The following is a 25,199-nucleotide window of genomic DNA, read 5'->3' on the forward strand; positions in this document are numbered from 1 at the left end:
GCTCGAGCTGGTCCCTCTGGGCAAGACCCCCAGCAAAGGAACCCCAGATCTTGTACAGCCTCAGTCTCCCCGCATGCAAGTCTTGCTCTTCCTCCTGAGTCATTAACTTCTGTCCCCACTCTCTGTTTCCATCCGCCTAGATGGTGTCACCAATCTCCTTTGTTATGCCAAAGGTAGGCAATTCCCAGCTCCTCATGTGTCTGTCACCATCCATTCACCTGGCTGCTTCATCCATATTCATACTCCCTGTTATCCTGAAATTTGGCAGTTCACAGGTTCCCAGCCAGAGCTCAGATCTCGGTCATCAACTTTGGTGTCTATCAGATGGTATCAGCACTACCTTAATTTCAGCAAGGGTTTTGATAACATCCTCATTTTCCGTAACATCCTCATAGGTAAGCTCAGGAAATGTGGGTTAAAGGAATGGACAGTGAAGTGAGTCAAGTACTGGCTGAAGGCAGAGCTCAAACAGTCATGATCAGTGCAGCAGAGTCCAGCAGGAGGCCTGCAGTCAGTGGTATTGCCAAATGATCAGTACTGGGACCAATCCTACTCAACTTGTTTATTAGTGACCTGGAGGAAGGGATCAAAGGCACCCTCAGCAGGTTTGCTGGTGACTCCAAACTGGGGGCAGTGGCTGATCCACCTGAAAGCTCTGCTGCCATTCAATGGGACCTTGATCAGCTGGAGAGTTGGGCAGAGAGAAACCTGGTGAGGCTCAACAAGGGCAAGTGCCAGGTCCTGCACCTGGGCAGGAACAGCCCCAAGTGCCAGCACAGCCTGGGGCTGACCTCCTACAGAGCAGCTCTGTGGAAAAGGACCTGGGACTCCTGGTGCATCACAAGCTGCCCATGAGCCACCAGTGCCCCTGTGGCCAGGAGGGCCAATGTCATCCTGGGCTGCATTGGCAAGAGTGTGGCCAGCAGGTCAGGGAGGTGATCCTCCCCCTCCACTCAGCCCTGGTGAGGCCATTCCTGGAGTGCTGTGTCCAGTTCTGGGCTCCTCAGCACAAGGGAGACAAGGAGCTACTGGAGAGGGTCCAGTGGAGAGCCACAAGGATGATCAGGGGTCTGGAGCTTCTCTCTCATGAGGAGACACTCTGGGAGCTGGGATTGTTTGGTCTGGAGAAGACTGAGAGGGGATCTCACCTAAACATAGAAATATCTCAAAGGTGGGTGTCAGGAGGATGGTGCCAGACTCTTTCCAGTGGTGCCCAGAAAAGAGGCAAGGAGCCGTGGCCACAAACTAAAGCACAAGAAGTTCCACCGTAACTTGGGGCAGAAAGTCTTTACACTGAGGGTGGCAGAGCACTGGAACAGCTACCCAGAGAGGTTGTGAAGTCTTCCTCTCTGGAGACACTCAAAATCCAACTGGATACATGTCTGTGTCACCTGCTTTAGGTGACCCTGCCTTGGTGCAGAGGGTTGGACTGGATGATCATCAGAGGTCCTTTCCAATGCTACCTGTGCTGTGATTTAATGAAGTACTTGGAATTTAATATTTAAAATTTAAGAAGTAGTGTAATTTATTTCTGCAAAAAAGGTTTCATTTAGAATGGTAGTCGTGTTTCTAGCAACTGATGAGAGTACTTATCAAACGGTACTTAGAGTACCATTTTATATATGCTTTATTAATACATGTGAAACAGCTTCAGTATTTCTGTCTTAATAGTTGAATACTATAGAGTGCAAACTGGTACGTTTTCTCTTTCAGGTAAGAATAGTTGAGTTGGAAGCTGGGAACGAAGGAACATTCGTCAGGATGGAATTTGTAAAGCAGCATAACCAGAGCAGTGCATCTATGATTCACTTGTATCTTCTCCCAAAGCATTATCTGCATTGGGAAGTTGGAATCCTTTTGGTCTGCAAGGAGACCCTACTCCAGTCTCCTTGTTTAGGAGTGTCACTTGCCTACTCTGACACTGCCAGTTTCATATCATTCACTGTGGCTTTCTATATACAGTGCATCATTTATATACAGAACTATAAGCTTATTTTGAACAGCAGATGTTGAGTAAATGGCATAACCTAGAAAATGCAAAAATTAGATGTCAAAGAAGAAATAGTAAAATCTGTTACTTTGCTCCTAATCCACATCTCATACCCCATCCCAACCCTTAACCCAACAGATTGATATTTTTCTTGGTGCTCTACATTCCATTACATTCATCTCTCTTACTGAGATTTCTGGTCTACACTGCCATCAATTCTGCCTTTTGATAGACGCTGTTCCCTTTTTCTAAGCTTCCCTGGAGTGCATATTTCTTTAGCTATATTACTGAATAAATGCTTTACACTAAAGTTACAAAAATGTATTGCTTGTGGTAGCGCTAATGATTTTAACAACTTCTTGATTTTAACTTCTTGATTTTTCTTGCTACTTGATTTTAACATCACATCATATGTTGTGTTGTGTAATTTAATTTCCCCGGTTATTTCCTTATTTTATGTATTCCCCCCTACTTCTGTACAAATGGTTCCTCCCTTCCCTGATTTTCCCGCCACTGCCTCTCCTGACTGTTGGTTTCCCTGGCTACCCCCTTCCCCCTCAACTGCCAATCTCCCTTTGTTATGTAATTACCCCTCCCCTGCACTCCTTAGATGTAATTTTTTCCTCCTCCCCGGGCCCAGTCAATCACCCCCCACTCCTCCCTGCTTTCTGGAAGCTTCGCCTCTCTGGGGGCTGTGGTTGGCTGTGGTCCCGGGGCCCCTCCTTTATGTTGTATTAATTGGTTAGTCCCTTATGCCAGTTATGTTTGTACCTCTTCCTGGTTGGCTAGTTGGGCTTCTCTCCTCTCTCCACCCCCTACCCTTTAAAACTTGCTCCCCCCCCCCCCCCCCCCCCCCCCCCCCGTTCACTGCCATTTGCTGGTTGGCACCCTCCCTCTCGGTCCGTGTCATCAGACCTTCAGTAAATCGGAGTTAGCCCCCAGCTTGTGGACGCCTCTTTCTTCGTCCTTCAGCGCTCTCATCCACACCGTGCATCCAGCCCAGCCCAAGGCCAGGACGCCGAGGGGGGCTGGCAGTGCATGCGCCGGGGGTGTCGGCCACCTCCCTCTCGCATTGGCTAGCCGGACATTAGGGCCAAATACGCCCCAGCGCAATCATATACAATATGTTGTGATGTAAAAGGTAATAGACCCTGGGGTAATAGCAGAATGCAGCGAGGTGTATTTGGCCTTCTAGAGCAGAGAAGGTCAGAGTCCGGCTAGCTGAGGTTAAGGCCGACACCCAGCTGCATAACCTGCCAGCACCCCTCCACGTTGTAAGGCCTCGGGCTGTGCTGGTTGCGAACTGGATCGCTGCTAAACGACGAGAAGGAAGGAGCTGGACACTCGCTGGGGGCCAACTAGATTTATTGGAAAGCCCACGATGCCAGCCAGGAAGGGATGCCCTGACATACCAGCGAATGACCCAGAACAAAAGGTGCTTCAGGGTTATAAAGGGAAGGGGGTGGATCTGGGAGGGGTTTACAGAAGACCAATAGAGGGAGGAGAGGGGATGAGCTTAACACAAATGACATAGTGGAGAGCCCAATAGGTACCAGGTATAGGAGGGGCCCCGGGACCACAGCCAACCACAACCCCCAAAGAGGAGAAGCTTCTGGAATACTAGGTGGAGTGGGGGGGTGATTGACTGGCCCAGGGAGGAGGAAAAGCATACATATAAGGGAAAAAGGGGAGGAGGAATTATATAACCTAACAGATTGACAATAGAACTGGCAGGGCTGTGGCGGGAAAACTGAGGAGGGCAGAACCATTTTACACAAAATGGGGGGGGAGCAGATACATAAAATGGGGGAGGAATTAAATGAACTTAACGAACACAGTACAACAGGAGAAAGTACAACTCTAGATTCTAAGAGGAAAACTTACTGTTTTAAAATACTGTCTCCTAACCTAATGTGTTTAGAGGTATTTTAAAATAAAGTTGTTTTAATGTTCTGCATTGTCTTCCTCCTTTCTTCCATAACAGTTACCTTGGGTTTTAAGAAGAAGCTCCACCTGTATTTGACATCTTCCTTATAAAGAGAATTTGACAGGTTCTGTGAAAAGCCATGTGGGTGGTTGAGGAAGCTGTAATATCTATAACACACATTAGAAGATAAGAGGGAAGTGCTGCTTAATAGCCGAAGGTCTTTTCAAACCTAAGTGCTATGATCCTGTTACCACTTAGTTACTGGCTGCCTGGAACAGGTCCAGTTGTGTTCTGTCCACACGTGAACTCTAGAGCTTGGCACTGGTGACTTCACAAACATTGCCCGGGTAGCTAGATGGGCTGTAGACTAGCTACATATAAGGACGGGGATAATAAGATTGTGGCCTATCTTTAGAAAAGTTAAACTGCCTTTTGTGTTGTTACTGCATTGACAGTTTGGAATTAAAAAATTGCATTTAAAAATCTTGAGTTTCCTGTGAAGACCTTGCCTCACATTTTGAGTTACATATAAAAGCAGAATCTTTCCTCCTTGTAGTTAAATATAACAATGTTTGAATTGTAAGTAGTAGCTCTCCTGTCCACTAGTTTGTGTTGGACGCTTAGGTCATTTTTGGTTAGGTTTACATTGGAAATCCATCATAATAAATTAGAAATTCTAGGTAAAATTCTTATTTAGAGCAGTAATTTAATGATTTGTAAGGGGAAATTGAGAACAGCAGGGTATTATGAGCAGCCAGAAATACAACTCTGTCTGTATTTCTCTGACTTCTTTAAACCTAGGTATTTGCAGTGTTAAATATCTTAAGATACCTATGAGAAGTTCTTGCCCATTAAGCCTGGAGAATTCTGTTCCTCATGAATTTCCTAATCAATAGATTCCTTTGTGTGACTTCCTAAAAGTATGTAATTTGGGCTTCTGAAGTTAGGTGCACTGTATTAAAATTAGCTGAAATACAATGCAAGGTACAGTACCTTGCTTTCCTTTCCAGAGGAGAGTATGCAGGAGGAGATAATTTTGTGCAGCACTCCAGAGCAGCCAGTATTTCACACTTTATAGTCACCTATTATTACTATGTAAGCTCCAAAAGGATAGCTTTATGCACTTCTGTGTTCCTTGGTCTCTTTCATTTTTTAACTTTGGAATATTATACTTAGGTTTTCTTGCCAGAGCTTATATACGTTGCTCACAAAGGTTTGATGAAGTGCCTGAAATATTTTTCCTCCAAGTTCTATAGTATTTATTATATCATGAGCAATGTGATACACAGAGAGAGTTGGGCCTGCTCAGTCTCAAGAAGAATCAACTGATAGGGAGCTCATCAGTGTCTGTGTCTGAGGGGGGGGTGTCAGTGGATGGATCAGGCTCTGCTTGGTGATGCTGAGCAATAGCACAAGAGTCAACAAACTGATGTGCAGTTAGTTCTATCTGAACATGGGGAACTTTTTTACTGTGCAGTACAGAGCACCGGGAAAGATTGCCCAGAGAGGCTGTGGGGGCCTCTCTCACTGGAAATACTCAAGACCCATCTAGATGTGATCCTGTGCAATGTGCTCTGTGATGACCCTGCCTCAGCAGGGAGGTTGGACCAAATGACCTGCTGTGGTCACTTCTGGCCTGACCCATTCCGTGATTGTATCAAGTGTTACGGTGTCTGGTAGAGGCATATCCAAAGATCAATTTGTAGCTAGGACAAAACATAAATTGCTCTTAAGTTATATACAGGATAACACATAACTTGGCAGTCTGTACTTTGTATGTTCTCTCTGTACTGAGCATATATCAGTCTCTTTTTATTGAAAAGTAAAGCTGAAAGAATGTTTGAAATGTCACTAATTCACTGGGCGTTGAAAAGTGCAAGTACAGTCTTGTGAATTAATTTCTGCAAGTAGTGGGAGAGAATCAGAAGGGTGAAAACTACAAAATTAGTGGTTTCAGCCCAATACCGGCCACTGTGAACAAAATCAACTCTAGCCCAGCCAAAACAGACTGGGGGAAGATAGGATGAATAGGGACTGAAAATATGAGTACTTAGATTAATTTCAGACAGAGAGTCTTTAAGCAAACCTGAATTGCATTCATGGCTTGATAGTTCTGCTTCAGTCTTCTGTGTTGCATCATTTAGAAAAACTTTGGCAGAAATTGCTCTATTGGTGATGGCAAAACACTGTAGGAGAGCTCTGTCTTACCCCCTGCAGTGCTTAAGTTCAGCTGGGTTAGCTCCAGTGGGGCCCTGTTTGGAGGTAGCTCTTCTGTATGGGAATGCTTTCAGACCATCCTCCCTGGAGATACATACCTACCCTTCAGTCTGTGTGGAACTGTTCAGCTGTGTCTGCTGATTGTGGATGGGGTTACACCTGGGGAATTCTGTGTGTAACTAGAAAAAAGCACAACTGCAGAGAGTTAGCATACCTTTTTGTCTCTTGTGGGCATTTTATCACTTCTAAATAAGATCTTACTTTGGTTGGTGTTTTTCTGTGGCACAAAAACTAGTTTCTGATTAATTTATGTGTAGGCAGTCATCCCAAAGTGTGAATCTAATCCATAGTCACACATAGGTTTTATGTTTCTGGCAGTCTGTCTGTTGAAGCTGTATACATTTTACTTCTTTGCATGTAGAAATACAGTCAGAGAAAGCTGCAGGAAAGTTTCTCATATTTATTATAAAGTACTCCAGGAGCCAGGGACGCAATCATTTCACTAGTGTTGGGACATTATCAATTGCTTAAATAGTCGATTTACGCACTTTTTTTTTTTTAAGGAGTTTAGTTAATGAGACAAATAGAAACAGTCATTGTTCCAAGAGGCCTTCAGACTAAAATCTAGTGAAGAATCATATTGACCCGTTTATTCATCCTGTTGAGATCCCTCTTGATGGCAACACGCGCATTGGGTGTATCAACCTCTTCTCCCAGTTTTGTGTCATTTGCAAACTGCCTGAAGGTGTGTCATGTATCCCATTATATATGTAATTTATAAAGATATATATAATAGCTTTTACCCCGTTTCCCAGTCATTGGAATCACAGCTGGTGGTGGCCCTCTGGACTTTGTGCCACTGATCACAACTCTTTGAGTCTAGCAGCTCAGAGCATTATTTATTTTGCCTCAGGGTCCACTTACCTGGCCCATGTTTCTGTCAGTTTGTTGATGAGGTTCTTGTGGGTGACAGTGTCAAAAAGCTTATCAAACTCAAGATATGCAGTATCTACTGCTCTGTGCCTCATCCTACAGAAGACTGTACCAAGCCAGTCTTCTTGTAGAAGGTTTTCTGTTTGGCCTAAGCATGATTTCCCTTTCATGCTGACCACTCCAAATGATCTCCTCCAGCTCACTTGACAGCCAGTATTGGGAACTGATTTTCCAGGATTATTTACTCAACCATCTTTACAAGGACTGAGGTTGAAATCTTTCTTGCCTATCCTGAAGGCATGTGATGAATGATGTTTACTTTCTCCTAGACATAAGGAACCTCTCCTGGTTGTCACAACCTTTTAATGACAGAGAAAATGCCTCAAAATTGCATTACGATACTGCTGTATTTCTTGTGGGTACTCCATGGACCCAAGCGTACCATTTGTTTAAGTGCTGCCTAACCTGTTCCTCTTCCTTGACCCAGTCTTTTCTATTGATCTCAAGGACATGGGGTTGCTTAAAGCTAGTCATACCAATAAAGACCAGGGCTGAGACTCAGAGTCAGTGGTCACACATTGCTTTTCAATGTAGTTTGTGTAGTCAGGGAGCATGAACAGCCAGTTCTTGCAAATCAAAGCTGTTGATCCTGAAGAATGATAAGAGTATTGGTGTGAGCCAAGAAGGGTTTCTTGGGGGTTGATCAGCTGTGCTGGTTGTCTTTTTAGGCAGATTTTCTGCAGTAGGAGGAACAATCTGTATGTTAATACTGGTCAGGCAGGTAAACTTTACTCATCACTTATTTCTAAGTGCTCTCCCTGCTGCTTAGAAGTTTAGATCTGGAAGCCTGTATTAGTCATCAGTTAACATTTCTTGCAATCATTGTTTTTCAGTTAGTGGGAAGTGCTAGTGGTTACAAAATAGTGACTTTATCAAGGACTTACAGTTTAATGCTCTGGCAGTAATTTTTTCACTTACTGCATAAGTAGGAGGTCTAAATTAATATCTTCCTAAATTTTATTTCAAAATAGAAATTTTGGAAATATTTATATAAAATATAAATATTTTATAAAAATCAAAATGTACCTAATTGTAACGCAAGTGGATTAAGAAAGGATGCTGAAGGCACCTTGTTCATCTGACAGTCCAGGTTACTGCATGTATGGTAAAGGGTCACTTAAAGGGGACTTACGAAAAGGATCCTTAATCCCTGTGAGATCAATGACCTTCTTGTTTCTCTCTAAGTACTTACTCCGCAAGTAATATTACATTGTCTTCCTGTGGGATAAAAGTCCAAGATAGTGGGGACAATTGGATTTGCTGTTGTTTAATGGCCTGAACATTTTACCAGAAGATGGCAGCAGGCTGACGTTAGTCACAAATATTTCTACTGCTTATTATTGGATAAACCTGTTCCATCAGTTCCATGTCCTTGCTGTGCTGGGAGCCCAGAGCTGATGCAGCCCTGCAGGTGGGGTCTCAGCAGAGCAGAGCAGAGCAGAGCAGAGGGGCAGAATCCCCTCCCTGGCCCTGCTGCCCACGCTGCTCTGGATGCAGCCCAGGACACGTTTGGCTCTCTGGGCTGGGAGTGCCCATGGCTGGGTCATGTCCAGCCTCTCCTCCCCCAGCACCCCCAAGTCCTTCTCAGCAGGGCTGCTCTGATCTGTTCATCCCCAGCCTGTGCTGGAACCAGGGACTGCCCCAACCCAGGTGCAGCACCTTGCACTTGGTCTTGGTAAACATTATGAAGTTCCCACTGGCCCAATTCTTGAGCTTGTCCAGGTCCCTCTGAATGGCATCCTGTCCTTCATTTGTCAGCCACATCACTCATCTTGGTGTCACTTGCAAATTTGCTAAGAGTGCACTTGATCCCTTTGACTATGCCATTAATAATGATATTAAATAACACCATTCCCCATACAGAGCACTGAGGAACTCTGCTTGTCACTGTTGGATTGCTGGGCTGTTTATTTTTCTCAGTTTTGATGCTTAGAAATCCTCATACTTACACTCTGCCCATTACCCTGATGGAATTAAGTTCTGGGGCTTTTCCCTGCTCCTTGGAGAATGATGTTTGAAGTATTTGTCCACAGAAGGAACTCATGAATTCATAAGTAGGAATCTGATCCTTTAAAATGGATCTGAGAGCTTCCCTCTCTTCAAATGGTGGCTGTTGCCTGATCTTGATGCTTACTTCCCATGTCATCTGAGGCACAATCTTGAGTAATACCACTGTTGTCTTTGCTGAGTCAAAGTAGATAAATACCTCCAGGAGTGGGGAATTCAACCACGTCCCATGGGCAGCATGTTCCAGTCTTTTACAACCCTTTCTGTAGAGAAACTCTTCTTAATATCCATTCTAAACCTCCACTGGTGCAACTTGGGACCATTTCTTGTCATTCTCTCAAGGAGAAAAGACTCACCCCCAGCTGGCCACACCCTCCTTGCAGGTAGTTACAGAGAGTGATAGGGTCACCCCTGAGCCTCCCCTTCTCCAGTATAAACAACCCCAGCTGCCTGAGCCACTCCTCCTAGGACTTGTGCTTCAGACTTTTCACCAGCTCCATTGTCCCTTCTCTGGACGCATTCCAGAAATTCAATGTCTTTCCTGTAGTGAGTGTAGTGTAGTGAGTACACTACTCCTGCAGTGAGTAGTGAGCGTAGCCCAAAAGTGAGCACAGAGCGGCCTCACCAGTGATGAGCATGGGCCATGATCCCTGCCCTGGCCCTGCTGACCACACTATTGCTGGTACAGGCCAGGATGCCACTGGCCTTCTTGGCCACCTGGGCACAGCTGGCTCATGTTCAGCCAATGTTGACCTGCATCCTTGAGTTCTTTGCCTTGGGCACCTTTCCAGACACTCACCCTCAGCCTGCAGCACTGCCTGGGCTGTTGTAACGTGTCAGGTCCCCAGAGGACAGTCCTGCACCTCCTGCTCTGAGGGACCCCATGTTCTCAAGCACTCATGGGCTGAATTACGGCAAAACAACACTGTGTGATTAATTAAAAAGTTTTACTTATGGTAGGAACGACCTAAATCTTCTGGTAAATTGAGAGGTCTGTGGCAGCAATGATTTAAACTTTTCTGGACAGCCACAGATTAAACTTTTCTGAACAACGGTGATTTTTGAACAGCCTGCAGCAGCAGTGATTCAAAGTTTTTAAGCAGAGGAGGAAAGGAAGAAGGAGAGTTCGGAAAGTAGAAGTAAAGAAAACAGATCTGTGTTACCACCCAGGGCGCCAGTACCCAGTACTGCCTCTAGTCTCGTTCCTCTGGATGTCAGATGCATGGATGCTGGATGCATACCCTCACTTCTCCCTGTCACACCATTTATAGACTGGTCCTTGCAGGTGCATCTTGTTATTCCCAGACTTTTCAGAAGGGGTTGAATGGTCTCATGGTTTCAAATCTGTTCTTAAAAATAGTTACCCAAGATAAGGAAGCTGGTCCAGAGATGCACTATGCTACTTCTGCAAGACCCTCTTTTCTAACCACATCTTATCTAGTTGGCATGGTAACATTCCTTTTCTCTTCTGTCAAATGTTTGAGACATTAGCTCTTTCAGGTTGAGTCTTTCAGGTTTTCAGTCTCTCACATGGATGAAGGGCAGGACTTGGCATTTGGCCTTGTTGAACCTCATGCCATTGGCCTTAGCCTATAGGTCCTGCCTGTCCAGATCCCTCTGCAGAGCCCTCTGACCTTCTGGCAGATCAACACTCCTGCCCAGCTTGGTGTCACCTGCAAACTGAGTAAAGTTGCACGCAATTCCTTTGTTCACATCATTCATAAAGATACCAAGTAGGGCTGACCCCAATACTGAGCCCTGGCGAGCACCACTGGTGGCTGGGCTCCAGCTGGACCTAACTTCATTCACCAACACTCTTGGAACCCAGCCATCCAAGCAGTTCTTTACCCAGTAAAGAGAGCACCTGTCCAAGCCAGGAGGATCCAGTTTCTCAGGAGAATGCTTTGGGAGATGGCATCAAAGGCATTACAAAAGCCCGGGTAGACACATCCACAGCCTTTCCTTCATCAACGAACCACGTCACCTTGTCATAGAAAACAATCACTTTGGCCAAGCAGGACGTGGGACCTGTGTTTCACAAATCCAGGCTTTATCTCTGGTTGTCTTGCACTTGCCTTAGAATGACATTCCAGATTATCTACTTTGTGGCTCCTCTGACACCGAGGTCAGGCTAACAGGCCTGTAGCTCCCCATATCCTCCTTCCAGCCTTTCTTATAGTTGGGGGTAATAATTTGCTAACCTCCAGTCTTTTGTGACCTCCTTGGTTAGCCAGGGTGGCTTGTAAATGATGAAGTGGCTTAGTGATGACTTCTTTCAGCTCTCGTAGAACCCATTCTGATGTAGAACTCTGCTAACTCCATCCCCTTCTCATACTTCCAGAAAACACTTCATCACTGTGGTAAAGTACTGCCTACCTGTGATCCATTTCTTGGCTCTGGTACATATTGACTGTTTTAAATATGGAACTGGGCAGTGACTGGCTTGGAAAGACCCTCTCCATTACTGGGCTCTCCCTGCTGCTGAGGATGGTGAATGTGGTGTTCCAGCTTGTCTTTTCCTGAGCCTTCTTAAAAAATAAATTTGCTTCAGATTGCTGAAAACAGCATGCCGAGCGGCTGGAACATGTGTGGCATCTACATAAGGACCCCTTGATGTTCTTGGTTATTTTTTACTTCTGAATTTCTGTTCTTACCACTATACCTAATACTTTGCAAAGTGAATTCTCTCTTGTGCTTTACACGGACTTTTGAGCGCCTTGTATATTTTGCTAAAATGTATCACTAATACAGTGTATTCAGAGGCTCAGGCTCCTGCCCACTCAGCATCACTCCAGAAGCAAAGTGCAATATTAATACTTTAATAGCTCCTATACTGACTGCTTCTCCTGGCTGACTGCCAATGGTCTAAACAGGTATGCACACAGTGGAGAAAGTACTTCTGAGGTAAGAAAGTGAATTTCCTTGTGCCAGGCAGCAGAATCTCTGCCCTGTACCAAAGGATTTGGGCAGTGAAATAGGTTCAGGATGATGAATGTTGGAAGGTCAAGTTTTCTTCTCAGTCTTGTTGTGCTTCTGCAAGGTTGCCCGAGAGTTAAGTTACACTACCCCAGCATCTTAAGTAGCTCTTTTAAAGCAAAAGCTGAGAAAAAGCTGACTGTCTGGCCATGCTGATGTTTCCTTGCCCAACTGGTGTTTTGCTGTAAAACTGTTCTGATATTAACTCGCCAGCCTGGTCTGGGAAGGCTCTTGTTGCCTCTCTCCTTTGTTTCCTATGCACAGTAGATAGCCTGCTATAATTACTGCCCTTTAAAAGGAGTTATGTATTCTGGTGTAATTCCACTGTAGAACAGAGATGGGTGGAAAGAAGGGGAAACCTGGCCTGGCTAGGGTTATCAAGAGCTGCCTCTGTTCCTTTTGCAGCATCCATGTTTTAAAATGTAAAAGGCTTGTGTATTTCACTAAGTGCTTGCATCATATCCAAACTTTCTTAGCTGGGGGAGGTGAGGGGAAGTATTCAATTCTTTGTGTGTCCAGAAAAAGGAGCACATTTTTTTCTGGAACAAAAAAGAAATAATGAAATTATTCTTCACAGGAGAGATTACATAGCACATGAAGAGTTGCCACAGAAACCTAAACCGTCTGAAAAGCATGTCAAGAGACATGAGAATACAGATTTGACCTCCACTTACCTCCTCCTACACTATGGCTCAAGTATCTTCATGTCTCTCCTGGAGGATGAGGAGACATACCCCCAGGACCAAGATGGATATAAGAACCACTTACAAAGGTAACCCGCCCCTGCAGCTTTGTTCCGGACTTCACAGGTAACTTCACTTTTGAAGAAGACAGATCAAAACACTGTGCAGTTTTTATTCCTTCTCTATATGTAGGCTAACACGCTGTGCAGGAATCATGCAGACAGAAGTAGGTAGTTGGTAATACAGCACTGCATTAATGGCAGCATTGAGATCTCTCTGTATTCACCTCCTTTCCATACCTAACAGGCCTACAGGAATCCTCGGTAGAAACAGGGCCATGGGAATTCCTGTATGTTGATCCCACAACAGGATCTTTATATTTAGGATGTACTGCACATACTCCTGGTACTGCATAGCTGATCCACACATTCAGTGGATAAGGCATGTGTAAAATATACAGAATTTTCTAGGTCTGAGCAGCTCATGAAGTATGAGACCCTTTTTGTGTTTGCTGTGGAGTTATTCCGTGAATGTACAAGAGATGCATACAAGAAGTACAGACACAATGCACGAGCTCTACTGCTGGTAAAACAGGTAAGCCGTGCCTCTAACTATGTCCTTGTTTCTCAGTTGCACTAACTTGGTGGCTTGTTTCTCTGGGAGCTTTCCCCCCTCCTCTTCAGCAGCACTAATTGTCTTCCCCGTGCACTGGGAGAAAACTTTCAGATACACAGTTAGAGCAACCCTCTTAGTTTTGGTAGGAAGTCATAAATAGAAAGTCAGAGGATTTTACCTCTCCTCTGATCACCTTTCTGCTAGCTAACATGGATAGGCAGATAAATAGTTTTGTGTGTTTCTGTATTTCGTTTTATTATACTGTGCAAATATAATAGCTTATGACTGGTGCTTATTACTGCAGATTTGTCCCAATGTACACAGACAATATTTTCTTGGAAGTGAAAATGATGAAAGAACTTGGGGAATAAAAGGCATGTGAATGCATCATTAAAATTACCTGGCTGAAATGATTGAAAGTTGTACTTTATTCTAACTGCTGCATGTTTGCAGCTGCATGTTTGCAACAGCATAAACTGCAGTTTGTACATCAGACACACAAGAAATGTCGATTTAGAATTACTTGAATTGTGAAGACTATGACCCACAGGTGCAGAATATCCATATCTACACACTTTTGAACACTTTGTTTTGCATAGGCAATGTCACCAGATGGTATTCATTGGAATAACTTTGGTGAAACCAGTAAAAAGAGCTGCTATATGCAAGGTGTGGATCTATCCTTCTGTGTTTAGATGTCCTTAACCTCTCCATATCTGAAACATATGCATATTTTGGTCTTTTTTCAGTGTTTAGGTCAGCACCTTAACTGTAACTCCAGAGCTCTAATAAAAGGTATCACAGCCACATTTGGTTACAATTTACAGTATTTTTCCGAACACTGCAAATGGAAATTTTTGTCCAAGCCCCCTCAAAGATCGAGTTGCACACTGAATAAATTCTCTTAAAGGCCCAGATTCAACAAAAATTGCAAGTTTTCATTGCACCATTCTCTAAGCATTGCTAGGTTTTAGTGGTCGCTACTGTCATGGCTTAACCCCAGGCTGCAGCCAAGCCCCAGGCAACCACTCGCTAACTCCCTTACCAGCAGGATCAGGGAGAGAATCAGAAGGGTAAAAGCTGGAAAACTTTGGGTTGAGATAAAGACAGTTTAATAGGGAAAGCAAAAACAGTGCACAAAACCAAAGCAAACCAAGGAATTAATTCACTGCCTCCCATGGGCAGGCAGGTGTTCAGCCATCAAGAGGAGAGCAGAGCTCCATCACAGGTGACAGTGATTTGGGATGACAAACACCATCACTCCAGATGCCTGCCCGCAATCCCCTTCCCCCCACTTTATGTACTGAACATGATGCCATGTGGTCTGCAATGTCCCTTTGGTCAGTTTGGGTCACCTCTCCTGGCTGTGTCTCCTCCCAACCTCCCAAGCACCCCCAACTTCCTCACCAGCATGGAGTACAAAAAAGCAGGGCTGTGTGTAAGCCCTGCTCAGCAATGACATAAATATCTCTGTATTATCAACTCTTGTGTTCAGCACAAATCCAATACACAGCACTACACCAGCCACTGTGAAGAAAGTTATCTCCACCTCAGCCAAGTGTTTAGAACATTGTATTCAATTAATTATCATAACTAAAATATTGGAACAGCATCTAAAATAGTGCTGCTCTGGTATTAAGTTACCTTTCCTACTGTATTGTCATGTTCTTTCCTACTGAACACATCAAATACCAAATGACACTGTAGGGTTAAGTTGGTGCTATTGCTTGTCACAGTTCATGTCAGATGACTTTGCAACTTAAAGTTTCAAAATTCTCATCTCCTCCAGGCTACACATGTAGCTGTTTCTGCCTATCTTCAGATATGTAATCTAATTTTAATTAAGTCTTGCTTGGTTATAAGGAGATGTGCCTAACCCTCCAACAACATACGGTCCATATCCTGAATTCCCTCCTGTACCCCCTAATGTTTTCAAGATTGTCTACATGGGAAACTATTAATATCTACGGTTAAGAATTAGAGTTGAAATAAAGCTGTAACATATTTTGAAGGAATAGTAGCACTGCTGGCTTACACTAAGTAAAATAAATTCATAACGCCTATGAGGTCTCTAAATGTGTAGAGCTTATAAATTTAAAAAATTGAAGACAGATGGACTTGCTTACCATATTTTGAATATTTTGCAAGAGCTGTGGTTACATCCAAAATGCACAGAGTGTTCTCCAACAAAGATGGTGGGAGAACCTGAAAAGTTTTTTGGTAGCTCTTGGTTGGCAGCTGAAATGTGAGATCTCTGAACAAAGCTCCTCTTAGAGGTGGTCTGAATCTCATTAGCTTCTCACTTTTTAACACTTTATTAATGCATTTCCTGTAAAAACACATCTGTGTATGTTCTGGTTCACCCTGTTGGACTGTTTCTCCAGGAAAATTATGTACCCTAGGCATGGGCACACAGTCAGCATCTCACCATTGCGGTGGTGCCGGGACATCTCCTACTTCCCAAGGGAAACAGAAGCGCCAAATTCTGATTGGACTGAAGAATTCAAATATCCTGATACAAATACCCTAATTGCATCATTTACTCTATAGTGCTTTGACATCTAGACTTCCTTCCTGTGCAGAGTCAGCTGGAAGCCTATTTGCCTCACGATTGTTAGTGTGGTTTGAAAGGAAGGAAAATTATAAAAAGAAAACAAAAACCACCCATTGGGTTAGATCCAAGACTATTTCATTTCAGCTTCCTACCAGTAACCATAATGGTCTCTAGGGAAAGTTGCACAAAATTACTAGTAAGGGGAAAAAACTATGGTCTTCCTCAGCGCTGGTCAAAGAGTTAGGCAGTTTTGCAATAGATTCCTAGTGTGACAGCACAAATCTTTTCAGATTACAGGGCCTCATTTATTTCCCTGATATCCTGTCAAGAAAGGAACATATGAGTGTCCCTAAAATACCACCTAAAATGTTTTCTTAGTCATAAATTTGGATTCAAGATTTCTGGAATATGGGCTATTCCTGCAATATAATTCAGTGTTTCACATTAGTGCAGACTTATTCTGTGAATTTCAGCACAGTTTTTCTAATAAGGAAGAATTGGGTCAGCGTTGCAAGTTCTTTCTCAGTTTCTGTTTGTTCTGAGAGCAGGGGCATCAGGCAGAGCAAAGCCAAGGGCCGAGGAGATGCCACAGAGCACAGCTTGCTCACACCAAGATGAGCTGCAAGCCTCTGAACCTGGCAAACCATAGGCAGCATTCCAGCTGTGCAGCTGAGGAACCGGGTCAGCAACCAGGCCAAGTGAGAAGGCAGAAAGAGGAGGGGTGGCACTGCAGCTCAGCCTTCAGAGTGGATATGCGGTTCTCCTTGTCCTAGAGATGCTGTGAGAGACATCCCAACCTCCTGCAGACACAGGCATACTCTGTGCCCAGAGCCAGCCACAACACAGCAGCAGGAAGGTGTTTGAAGTAGCTACATGCCACACCTCCATAATTCCTGGTTACTGAGCATGAGGATGGCACCCACTCAGCTACCTGCAGAAAATGTCTCTGTGAGACAGAGAATACAATTGAATCTTCCCTCATGGTATTTCATGGTCTCTGTAGGCATGAGTGGGTACAGGGCTGTTTGATTCAACTTTCTGTGTAGATGCACAGCGTTTCTGGGGCGTAACACAGTAGTGTATAATGTATTCTACAGCTGCTCTTTGAATAAGAGTAGTGAAACACTACATCACAAACAAATATTTATTGAAATAGAAAATGTAATGATCATAATATTGATATATGGCTGGACTTGTCAAAGGATTTCAGTTGAGCATCTCAATATGATTCCTTTTTCATTTCAGATGTCTGTGTGTTACAGAATGAACCAAGACAGAGCAGACCAGACCAAACAATAGGTTTGCTCCATCAAAAGAGAAATTTTACCACAGAACCATTGTCCAGAATGACAGTTTCTACAGGGGACTTGTTGCCACTCAAAGCTGTAAACCTCTGAATCCGGGCCAGAGAAGCAAGGCTCCCTTTGAGTACATAACCAATTACAGGATGAATTATGGATGGGCAGAGTCCAATGAGATGACGTTTAACAAGTCCAAGTGCTGAGTCCTGCGTTTTGGCCACAATAACCCCTGCAGCATTACAGGCTGGGGATGCTGTGGCTGGACAGTGCCCAGAAAGGGACCTGGGGGTGCTGGTGACATCAGGCTGAACATGAGCCAGCAGTGTGCCCTGGGGGCCAAGAAGGCCAAGGGCATCCTGGCCTGTGTCAGGAACAGTGTGGCCAGCAGGAGCAGGGAGGTCATTCTCCCCTGTACTCAGCACTGGTGAGGCCACACCTCGAGTGCTGTGTCCAGTTCTGATCCCTCAGTTTGGGAAGGACCTTGAGACGCTTGAGCGCATCCAGAGGAGGCAACGAGGCTGGAGAGGGGCTGGGAACACAAACCCTGTGAGGAACGGCTGAGGGAGCTGGGGTGGCTCAGCCTGGAGAAAAGGAGACTCAGGGGTGGCCTTATCACTCTCTACAATCTCCTGAAAGGTGGCTGCAGCCAGGTGGGGGTTAGTCTCTTTCTCCAGGCAGCAACTGACAGAACAAGAGGTCACAGTCTAAAGCTGCACCAAGTGAAATATAGGTTGGATATTAGGAAATTTTTTTTAATGGAAAGAGTGATAAAGTGGTCTGCCAGGGGAGGTGGTGGAATCACCATTCCTGGATGTGTTTAAAAAAAGGTTGGATGTGGCACTTGGGGCCATGGTTTAGTTGAGGTGTTAGGGCATGGATTGGACTCAATGATCTTCAAGGTCTCTTCAAATTAGTGATTCTGTGATGTGCCACCTCCTCTGGTGAAACATTATGTCCATAAAATTCAGATATACAAGGTCAATTATGTTTCATTTGATGGTCTCACTACACACAAATTTTCCTACCAGGGGTGGGCTGGTCAGCCAACTAAGCTTCCATAGAAGAAGCCATACCAGAAAAAACCAGCCCCTGTCTTCCTTTCTCCACTACAACTGAATTTCAGGAAAAACACAAAGCTTGACTACAGCCTCCTGTATTCACCAGAAAACCTGATATTTATCTTCTTCCTCTGGAGAAAATGGACATCCACACCACTACTTGGACACATTGGAAGCACCTAAATGAAAAGCCAGCCAAAATGTGTCGATCTTTGGCCCAGCTTAATAAAATTACTGAGCCATTTAACAGCTCTTCTACAGTGAAGGAAGACTATAAGCCTTGGCTACGAAATGGACTAAAACCCATCACTCGTGCTCCAGACTTTCCCAGCAAAACCAATAGATTTCTTGGCTACATTTTGGACCCATCACGGACCTCATTCTCTCACAGTTATGTAAACCTACCAGCCTGTCTGGTCAGGCCCAAAGCATCACAGTCTCCCAGATGCTAAAACAACCTACACTGCCAGTTACACACCAAAGGGCTTTGCTAGATGCCTGGCCCCTTACAAAGACCCATCCCAGATACATCTTTGAGAAAACTGACGCTGACAGCTTGATTTTGTTTGGTAAACAAACTTCTTATAAACCAGTTGCTGTTTTCATATTTGGAGAACTCTTAAAATAAAACTTAATTCCCTGGCACTGACTCTTTCTAGTAAATTCATACAAGTGAAGAACATAAAATCCAGGGAAAAGACATTGATTTTTGTTTCTCTGTATTTTTTTTATTTTTTTCCTACCTAACTCTTGCTTATTGATTGAGAGATGTCCTCCTCCTGAGACGGTAATAGAAAGATCTCTTAGTAATAAACTTTATTATGGATGAAAAGGGCTCCATAAAAACAGAGGTGGAACAGACGAATTGCCTGATGTGAAGTCACATGTAAAAGTCATTGCTGGATAACAAAGTCTGATATCTGGCCTTTTCCCGTATTCCCATCAAAGACACATACAAAAGGTACAACTACTGTATAAATATTATTGAGTATTGCACCTTCATAAATTGTGTCACTGTGCTGTCCAGAACTAGGCTATCAGATGGGAGGTTTGTGTGCCAAAGATGCCACCCTAGGTTGACATCTTGTAAGAGAACTTTTTCAGTAAAAGCTCTTCACTTTAGGGTTCTGGATAGGTACCAGAAACATCAAAGAGTTGAAATTGTCACATGTTGCTGTAGCTCAGCCAGCAGCCAGAGTTGCATTATGTTTTGAATAAAGCCATTATTAAGTTTCTGACCCTAACTGTTCATTTCTGTGTCCAAAGTGCTTTCTGTAGGCTTATGAATGTTCTATTGGCACTCTGAAACTTCCTGACTTCTTAAGCACATTCTGCTTTCCTAAATCCTCCTCTCCCTTACTCCTGGCAGCTCTGGCTGTTTCCTGAGTATTTAGCTCAAGTGCTAGGTAAAGTTGTTGCATGCTTGATGATTCTTGTGGGTCCTTTCCAACTCAGGGTATTCTATTTTTATGTGACTATGATTCCATGAAAGGCTTCTGTCTGACCATAAAGCAGCATTTAAAGAGGAAGATAATTTTCTGTGTAAAGGAATTTTAAAAATTTGGGAAAGCTTTGAAACCTGTTGGGATAAAAATTCTTCCTAAGTGCTGTCAAGTTAAAGCTAAACACATTCAGTCTGAAAGCCGGAATGCTTAACCCTGAGGTTGGGAAGCCACTGGAACAATACCTTAGGGGCACCGTGGTTCTGCTTCCCTTGAAGTCCTTGAATCAGTCCTAGAGGCCTTTTCTAAACATATGTCCTAGTTCAATGAAAAACTGTGTTCCTTACCACAGGAAAAACGAGGCAAATCTCTACAGATTACACTACACAAAAGGGCCAAACTATGCAGTGATTGATGACTTCACACAGCCTTCAGAAATTCAGTAACCCGTAAAATATTCACTCACCTGTGGTGAGGTATTGACTGAGAGTTTGTTTGGCCTTTTTTTTTCAGCTCCTCTTATTTTATCAACTACTCTTTTTGAATCTGCATTTCTTTAATATTGAATTTCTACAAGAAAGTACTTTTTCTTCCCCATCTCTTTTTCACTAGTTGTTTTTCTGATTTTATTTATCAACCTGTAGTTCTGCCAATTTTGAAATAGAATTTATATGAAAAAAACAGCTGAGGCTTGTGACTGCAGAAAAGATTGTTCTTTTGTGCATAAAAGCTCTCCAATTGTTCTTTCAACTCTTTGATATGTGACTGGCAGGGAACACAGAGCAAGGAGAGTCTAGTATTTACATTTGTTTTCATTACAGGTTTGTGTGGATCTTTCTTGCTAGGTGGAAGTTAGTCTTATCAAGCTCAATAGCAATGCAATATACCACTTAGCAATATTAATTGCTGGGTTTTGAGTGTTAACAATGGGAATCTTGATTTTCCATGCTGTGGACCAGCTAAAGCAGACCTGGCTGGTTTAAGTCCAATCCTTCCAGAGCATGAGACACAGCTGTGGGTTAGTTTGTTTTTTTTTTTTTTTTTTTCTGTTTTGTACCTCTATGTGTTAAAAACTTATTAAAACCAATAAATGATAACACTTCAGAAAAAATGGGATTTCTGTTTTGTGACTTAGGGTGTGGTTCCACAGAAGTTAAGGCCGATTAAAGCTTGGGCTGCTGCAGTTTCACATTTTGTTCTCCTACAGCTGCATGGTTTCCCATTGTGCCTCTTTTGATAATAACATTAATGCTGTCTGACTGCATGATGGGCTAAATCAGAAGGCTTACCTGGCTGGGTGAAAATCAGTATTTTAGTAAGACTAAAACCCATTTATTTAATTTCCCTGAATGAGTGCACGACACAGACATGCAGTTATCAACTTAGGTGCAGACGGTCAGTGAAGAATCACAGGGATCTGGTAGCCCAGGCTTGACTTGGCAGTCCTCCCTTTGCTCAGTAGTGCATTTAAAGTAAAGCAACATTTTCTATGTCTAAAGTTTAACTGTTTGAATTAGGCAGTGTCATTAAGTATAAGAAAAATTATATAACTATACTTTGGGATAGAATTGAGATGTTTAACACAGAAAATAAAGTTGGGCTGCTCTGCAGTACACAGGATTTGGTTATTGTTTTCATGCAGAATGAGTTATGGATAAAGATGAGGAAAAGTTAATTTTACCTGATGTTCATGCCACTTAAAATTATTTTTTTCTTAGAGTTATCACATTCTCAGAAAGAGAGAAGTACAAGTCAGACATCCTGAGAGAGAGCTTAAAATGCCACTGAACTGCACTATAGGCTTGTGCAATTGCTTTTGAAGTTACACGGTGCAGGAGGAGGAGAATGAAACTACCTGCACGCATGGCAGCACCAGCTGCTAGTGCTAGATAAGCAGGAACTTGTTCAGAAACCTCTCAGGTGCTCTGTAGAGATTTTGCCTGTTTTATGGGAGAGCAGGGAGCTCAAAAAGACTACCTGCCTGGGCTCCTCAGGACCAGAGAGACACAGAGCTGCTGGAGCTGGTCCAGTGGAGGTGACAAAGATGATGGGGGGACAGGAACATCTCTCCTGGGAGGAAAGGCTGAGGGAGCTGGGCCTGCTCAGCCTCGAGCAGAGATGGCTGAGAGGGGACCTCATCAGTGTCTGTGAGTATCTGAAGGGAGGGTGCCAGTGGATGGGTCCAGGCTCTGCTCAGCGGTGCCAAGGGACAGGACAAAAAGCAATGGGCACAAACTGACACACAGGAAGCTCCACCTGAACATGAGGAAGAGATTCTTCAGAGTGCAGTGACCAAGCACTGATTGAACAGAAGGGTTGTGGAGTCTCCCTCACTGGGGATATTCATTGAGTCTGGACACAATCCTGTGCCATGTGCTCTGGGATGACCCTGCTAGAGCAGGGAGGTCAGACCAGATGACCCCCTTTGGTCTCTTCCAACCTGTCCTGTCCTGTGGTTCTGTGACCTCGCAGTCATGATGCAGCACAATACAACACTTCTCACTCAGTGAACAAATGCGTGGAAAGAAGGAAACAGCTGTAGTCAACATCCTATTTTTGAAGACTGGATAATGGCATCAATACCTAAACATTGGCTGAAGTACAAAGCCTGCTATCAAAAAGTGTTTCAAAAACCAAAATGAAAGGATGAAACAAAGGGACTTTGTCCTTGGCAGGGTTGAAAAAGGCATCCAGGGTACTTACACCATGAAGCATGCAAAAAAGAACAAGGAGGATTGTGCTAAGTAATAATGGATGAAAAACATCACTGTTGAAGTCAGTTACTACACTGTGACTGTTGTCAATGACAAACGCCACCTATGCACAGGAACAGGCTCATCTATGTGCACTGCAGAGGCTGCTTGGAGGGACAGCTTCTGCCTGCACCCCTGAAAATGCACAGGAGGTGTACTCACCAGCACTCCTGATCTCCAGGCAAAGCATCATCTGTTTGGCAAGCCTTAAGCACAAAAGCTGAATTAAGGAGAGATGTGCAAATTAAATTTTACAAGTGTAGTAGGTTAACAGAAGGTTATCAATATTTTCATAGCCAGGAGGAAGGCAGCACTACAGTTCCTCACTGGGAAAAAGCTGAGCAAAATTATTTAATTTGTCTGTTCTCAGTGAGAAACAGAATGAAATAACCCCAGAAGTTACCTGTAATAATGAAGGAGATAAATAATAATTCAGTTTTGACTTGTATTATATCAGTCTTTCAACCACCTATGTCTGCAAGGACTACCAACCTTGGTGCCTTACATCTGCAGGAGGCATTTCATCTGGAGGTTTGCAGTTGGCAATAGTTGAGAGGTCAAAATCCCAGTAAATTATGTATTTATGGTCTAGAAATATGAACCAGCAGCAAATTTGTGAAAAACTTTACCACAAATTCTAAAAAAGGCTTCACCCTTTAGTGAAGTGTAGATTACTAAGGAGAGTAAATTGTCAGCACCTCAAGTGTTTCAGGACTTGAAAGATAAGTGGTATGCTTCAGCAAGAACTGAGTGTGTTCATATCACAGAGGGAAGCAATATAGATCTTGGGCATGGTATTCAGGAGACAGGAAGCAGCTGAATTTAATGTGTGAAAAACCAAACCTTTTCTTTGAAAGACAAAAAAAATATCTCTCCTGAGGCACGGATATGGTCTCCCTGAGGGATCTGTGTTATCTCAGCTGGAAAGAGACATTTAGGCAGAGAACTGAGTTCATTGGGATGGGAACCTTCCATAATGAATATTCTGAACAGAGTTCGCTTTTGGCTGATCCCTCTAAAAATGAGTCTTCTCCCTTCTGTAGTAATGTCTCTCTGCCTCCTTCCCCCTTTGGAAGCAGTTGTTTGAGGACCTGTCCTCCTCTTCTGGTCTTTTGGGGAAATACTCCTTTGGGGCAATATGATTTTCACTTCTCTATGTTGCCGCATGTCTGTTTTTGTCTGCATTCAGAAGAGAAGGAATAGAGTAGCTCTAAAAATGGCAATGCTGTGTTCATCTCTGCATTCCCTGTTTCCACTATCTCACTGGTTCTGTGCTTGCTGGTGAGAGCTGTCCCCAGACTGGTGAGAGGGCTCATGTGGCACTGCCTAACACCATGACACAGGCTCAAGCATACTGCTTTGCTGGGCAAGCAGGCCCCTGCTCTGCTTTGCTCTCTGCTTAAAAGAAAACACAAAGTGCCTGTGAGATCCTCCCTGCACAGCTGGATTTGATTTTCTATTGTTTGTATGTAGTGGGTTAACAGTGAGATTTTTCTTTTTTTGGTAATAAAATCACTAGGTTGTATGCCATTACTTGAAAACTGACTCCAGGAGTGTTTCAGAAGGTGAAGTGTTTTAACAAGCATCCACCAACATCATTGGTCAAACCAATAATTTATGCTTAAAAAATCCCAAAACAACCAGCAAGTTGAGAAGAGTGGGGGGAAGTCTGCCTATAGCCCAAAATAAACTATTTCTCCCAACCATTAAACACTTCCTTAAGAGAAGAGAAATCTGTCCTGGCTCCTCACTTGGAGAGCAAGCTCTATATGGCTTTTCCGGTGTGATCCTTCTGGTCCATTACTGCGCTTTCCCACTGTCCCTAGGGAGCTTTTACACAAACCATGCAAGATCTTGAAGCAGAAGACTATAGCACTAAAGAGTGTAGCAGTAGTAGTGAGTGGTTTCCCATGCCCATGTCATCCTAAGCATGTGTGGATAACTACAAGCTTATTATGGAATTGTTAACATCCTGCCACTGCTTTAAAAAAACAGTATTTATATGTAACCAGAGTCCAACCCTCTGGTGTGCCTTTCCCTTTTAGCTGCATAAAACACCATTCTTTAGCTGCATAAAACAGCATTTTATTTACAGCTACAGAAATATAAAGCCTTTCTTTGCAAAGGCTTTAAAGGCTAGACAAACTTGTTGCTTTTCCCTTTTTGCCTTCTCCTGAGAGATAAGCAGTGTATTAGCAGGAGGGATAGAGAAGTGAAACCCAAATTTGCTCTGCTTTCAGAGAGGAGTCTCCTGCTCAGTCTCTGTTCAGCTGAGGCCTCAGCTCATGCAGTCCTGCCTGCCTTGCTGCATACCCCTCCTAAAATCTCACGGATTTAGCCAAAATTAGCCTGGTCTGTCAATGGATACACAAGTATTTGTGTGTCTGGGCAAGTGTGGAGGCACCCTGTGAGACAAGAATGATGCCTCTGGCATAGCCACAAGTATTGTACTTCAGTGAAAAAGCAGGTGAAAATATAAATATGTATTTCAAATGGATAAAGAGTTGCTGATATGTATCTTTTCCCCTAATAAATTTTGATAACTTGGGTTGCAATTACTGAAATGCCTTAGTGAAAAAATTATATTAAAAATATTAAAAATAGCTATGTATATGACCAGATTTTAGATTTGATTCTGACTGGACAGGAATTGTTGGCTGGAGATGATGAAAAGCAATGTACG

General features: G+C 43.5%; 1 protein-coding gene across 1 annotated transcript; it reads left to right on the forward strand.

Annotated features, from left to right (window-relative positions):
* Window positions 1–140: 140 nt before the first annotated feature.
* Window positions 141–18,949, forward strand: SAXO1 (stabilizer of axonemal microtubules 1). The gene is given in 10 exon segments (XM_058824395.1): window positions 141–173; window positions 269–435; window positions 3,186–3,425; window positions 12,688–12,783; window positions 12,785–12,903; window positions 17,225–17,416; window positions 18,188–18,354; window positions 18,357–18,640; window positions 18,642–18,840; window positions 18,842–18,949. Coding segments are annotated over 10 exon segments (1,605 nt in total).
* Window positions 18,950–25,199: the final 6,250 nt, after the last annotated feature.

This window comes from Ammospiza caudacuta, chromosome Z, assembly GCF_027887145.1.
Source record: "Ammospiza caudacuta isolate bAmmCau1 chromosome Z, bAmmCau1.pri, whole genome shotgun sequence".
NCBI classification, from domain to species: domain Eukaryota; kingdom Metazoa; phylum Chordata; class Aves; order Passeriformes; family Passerellidae; genus Ammospiza; species Ammospiza caudacuta.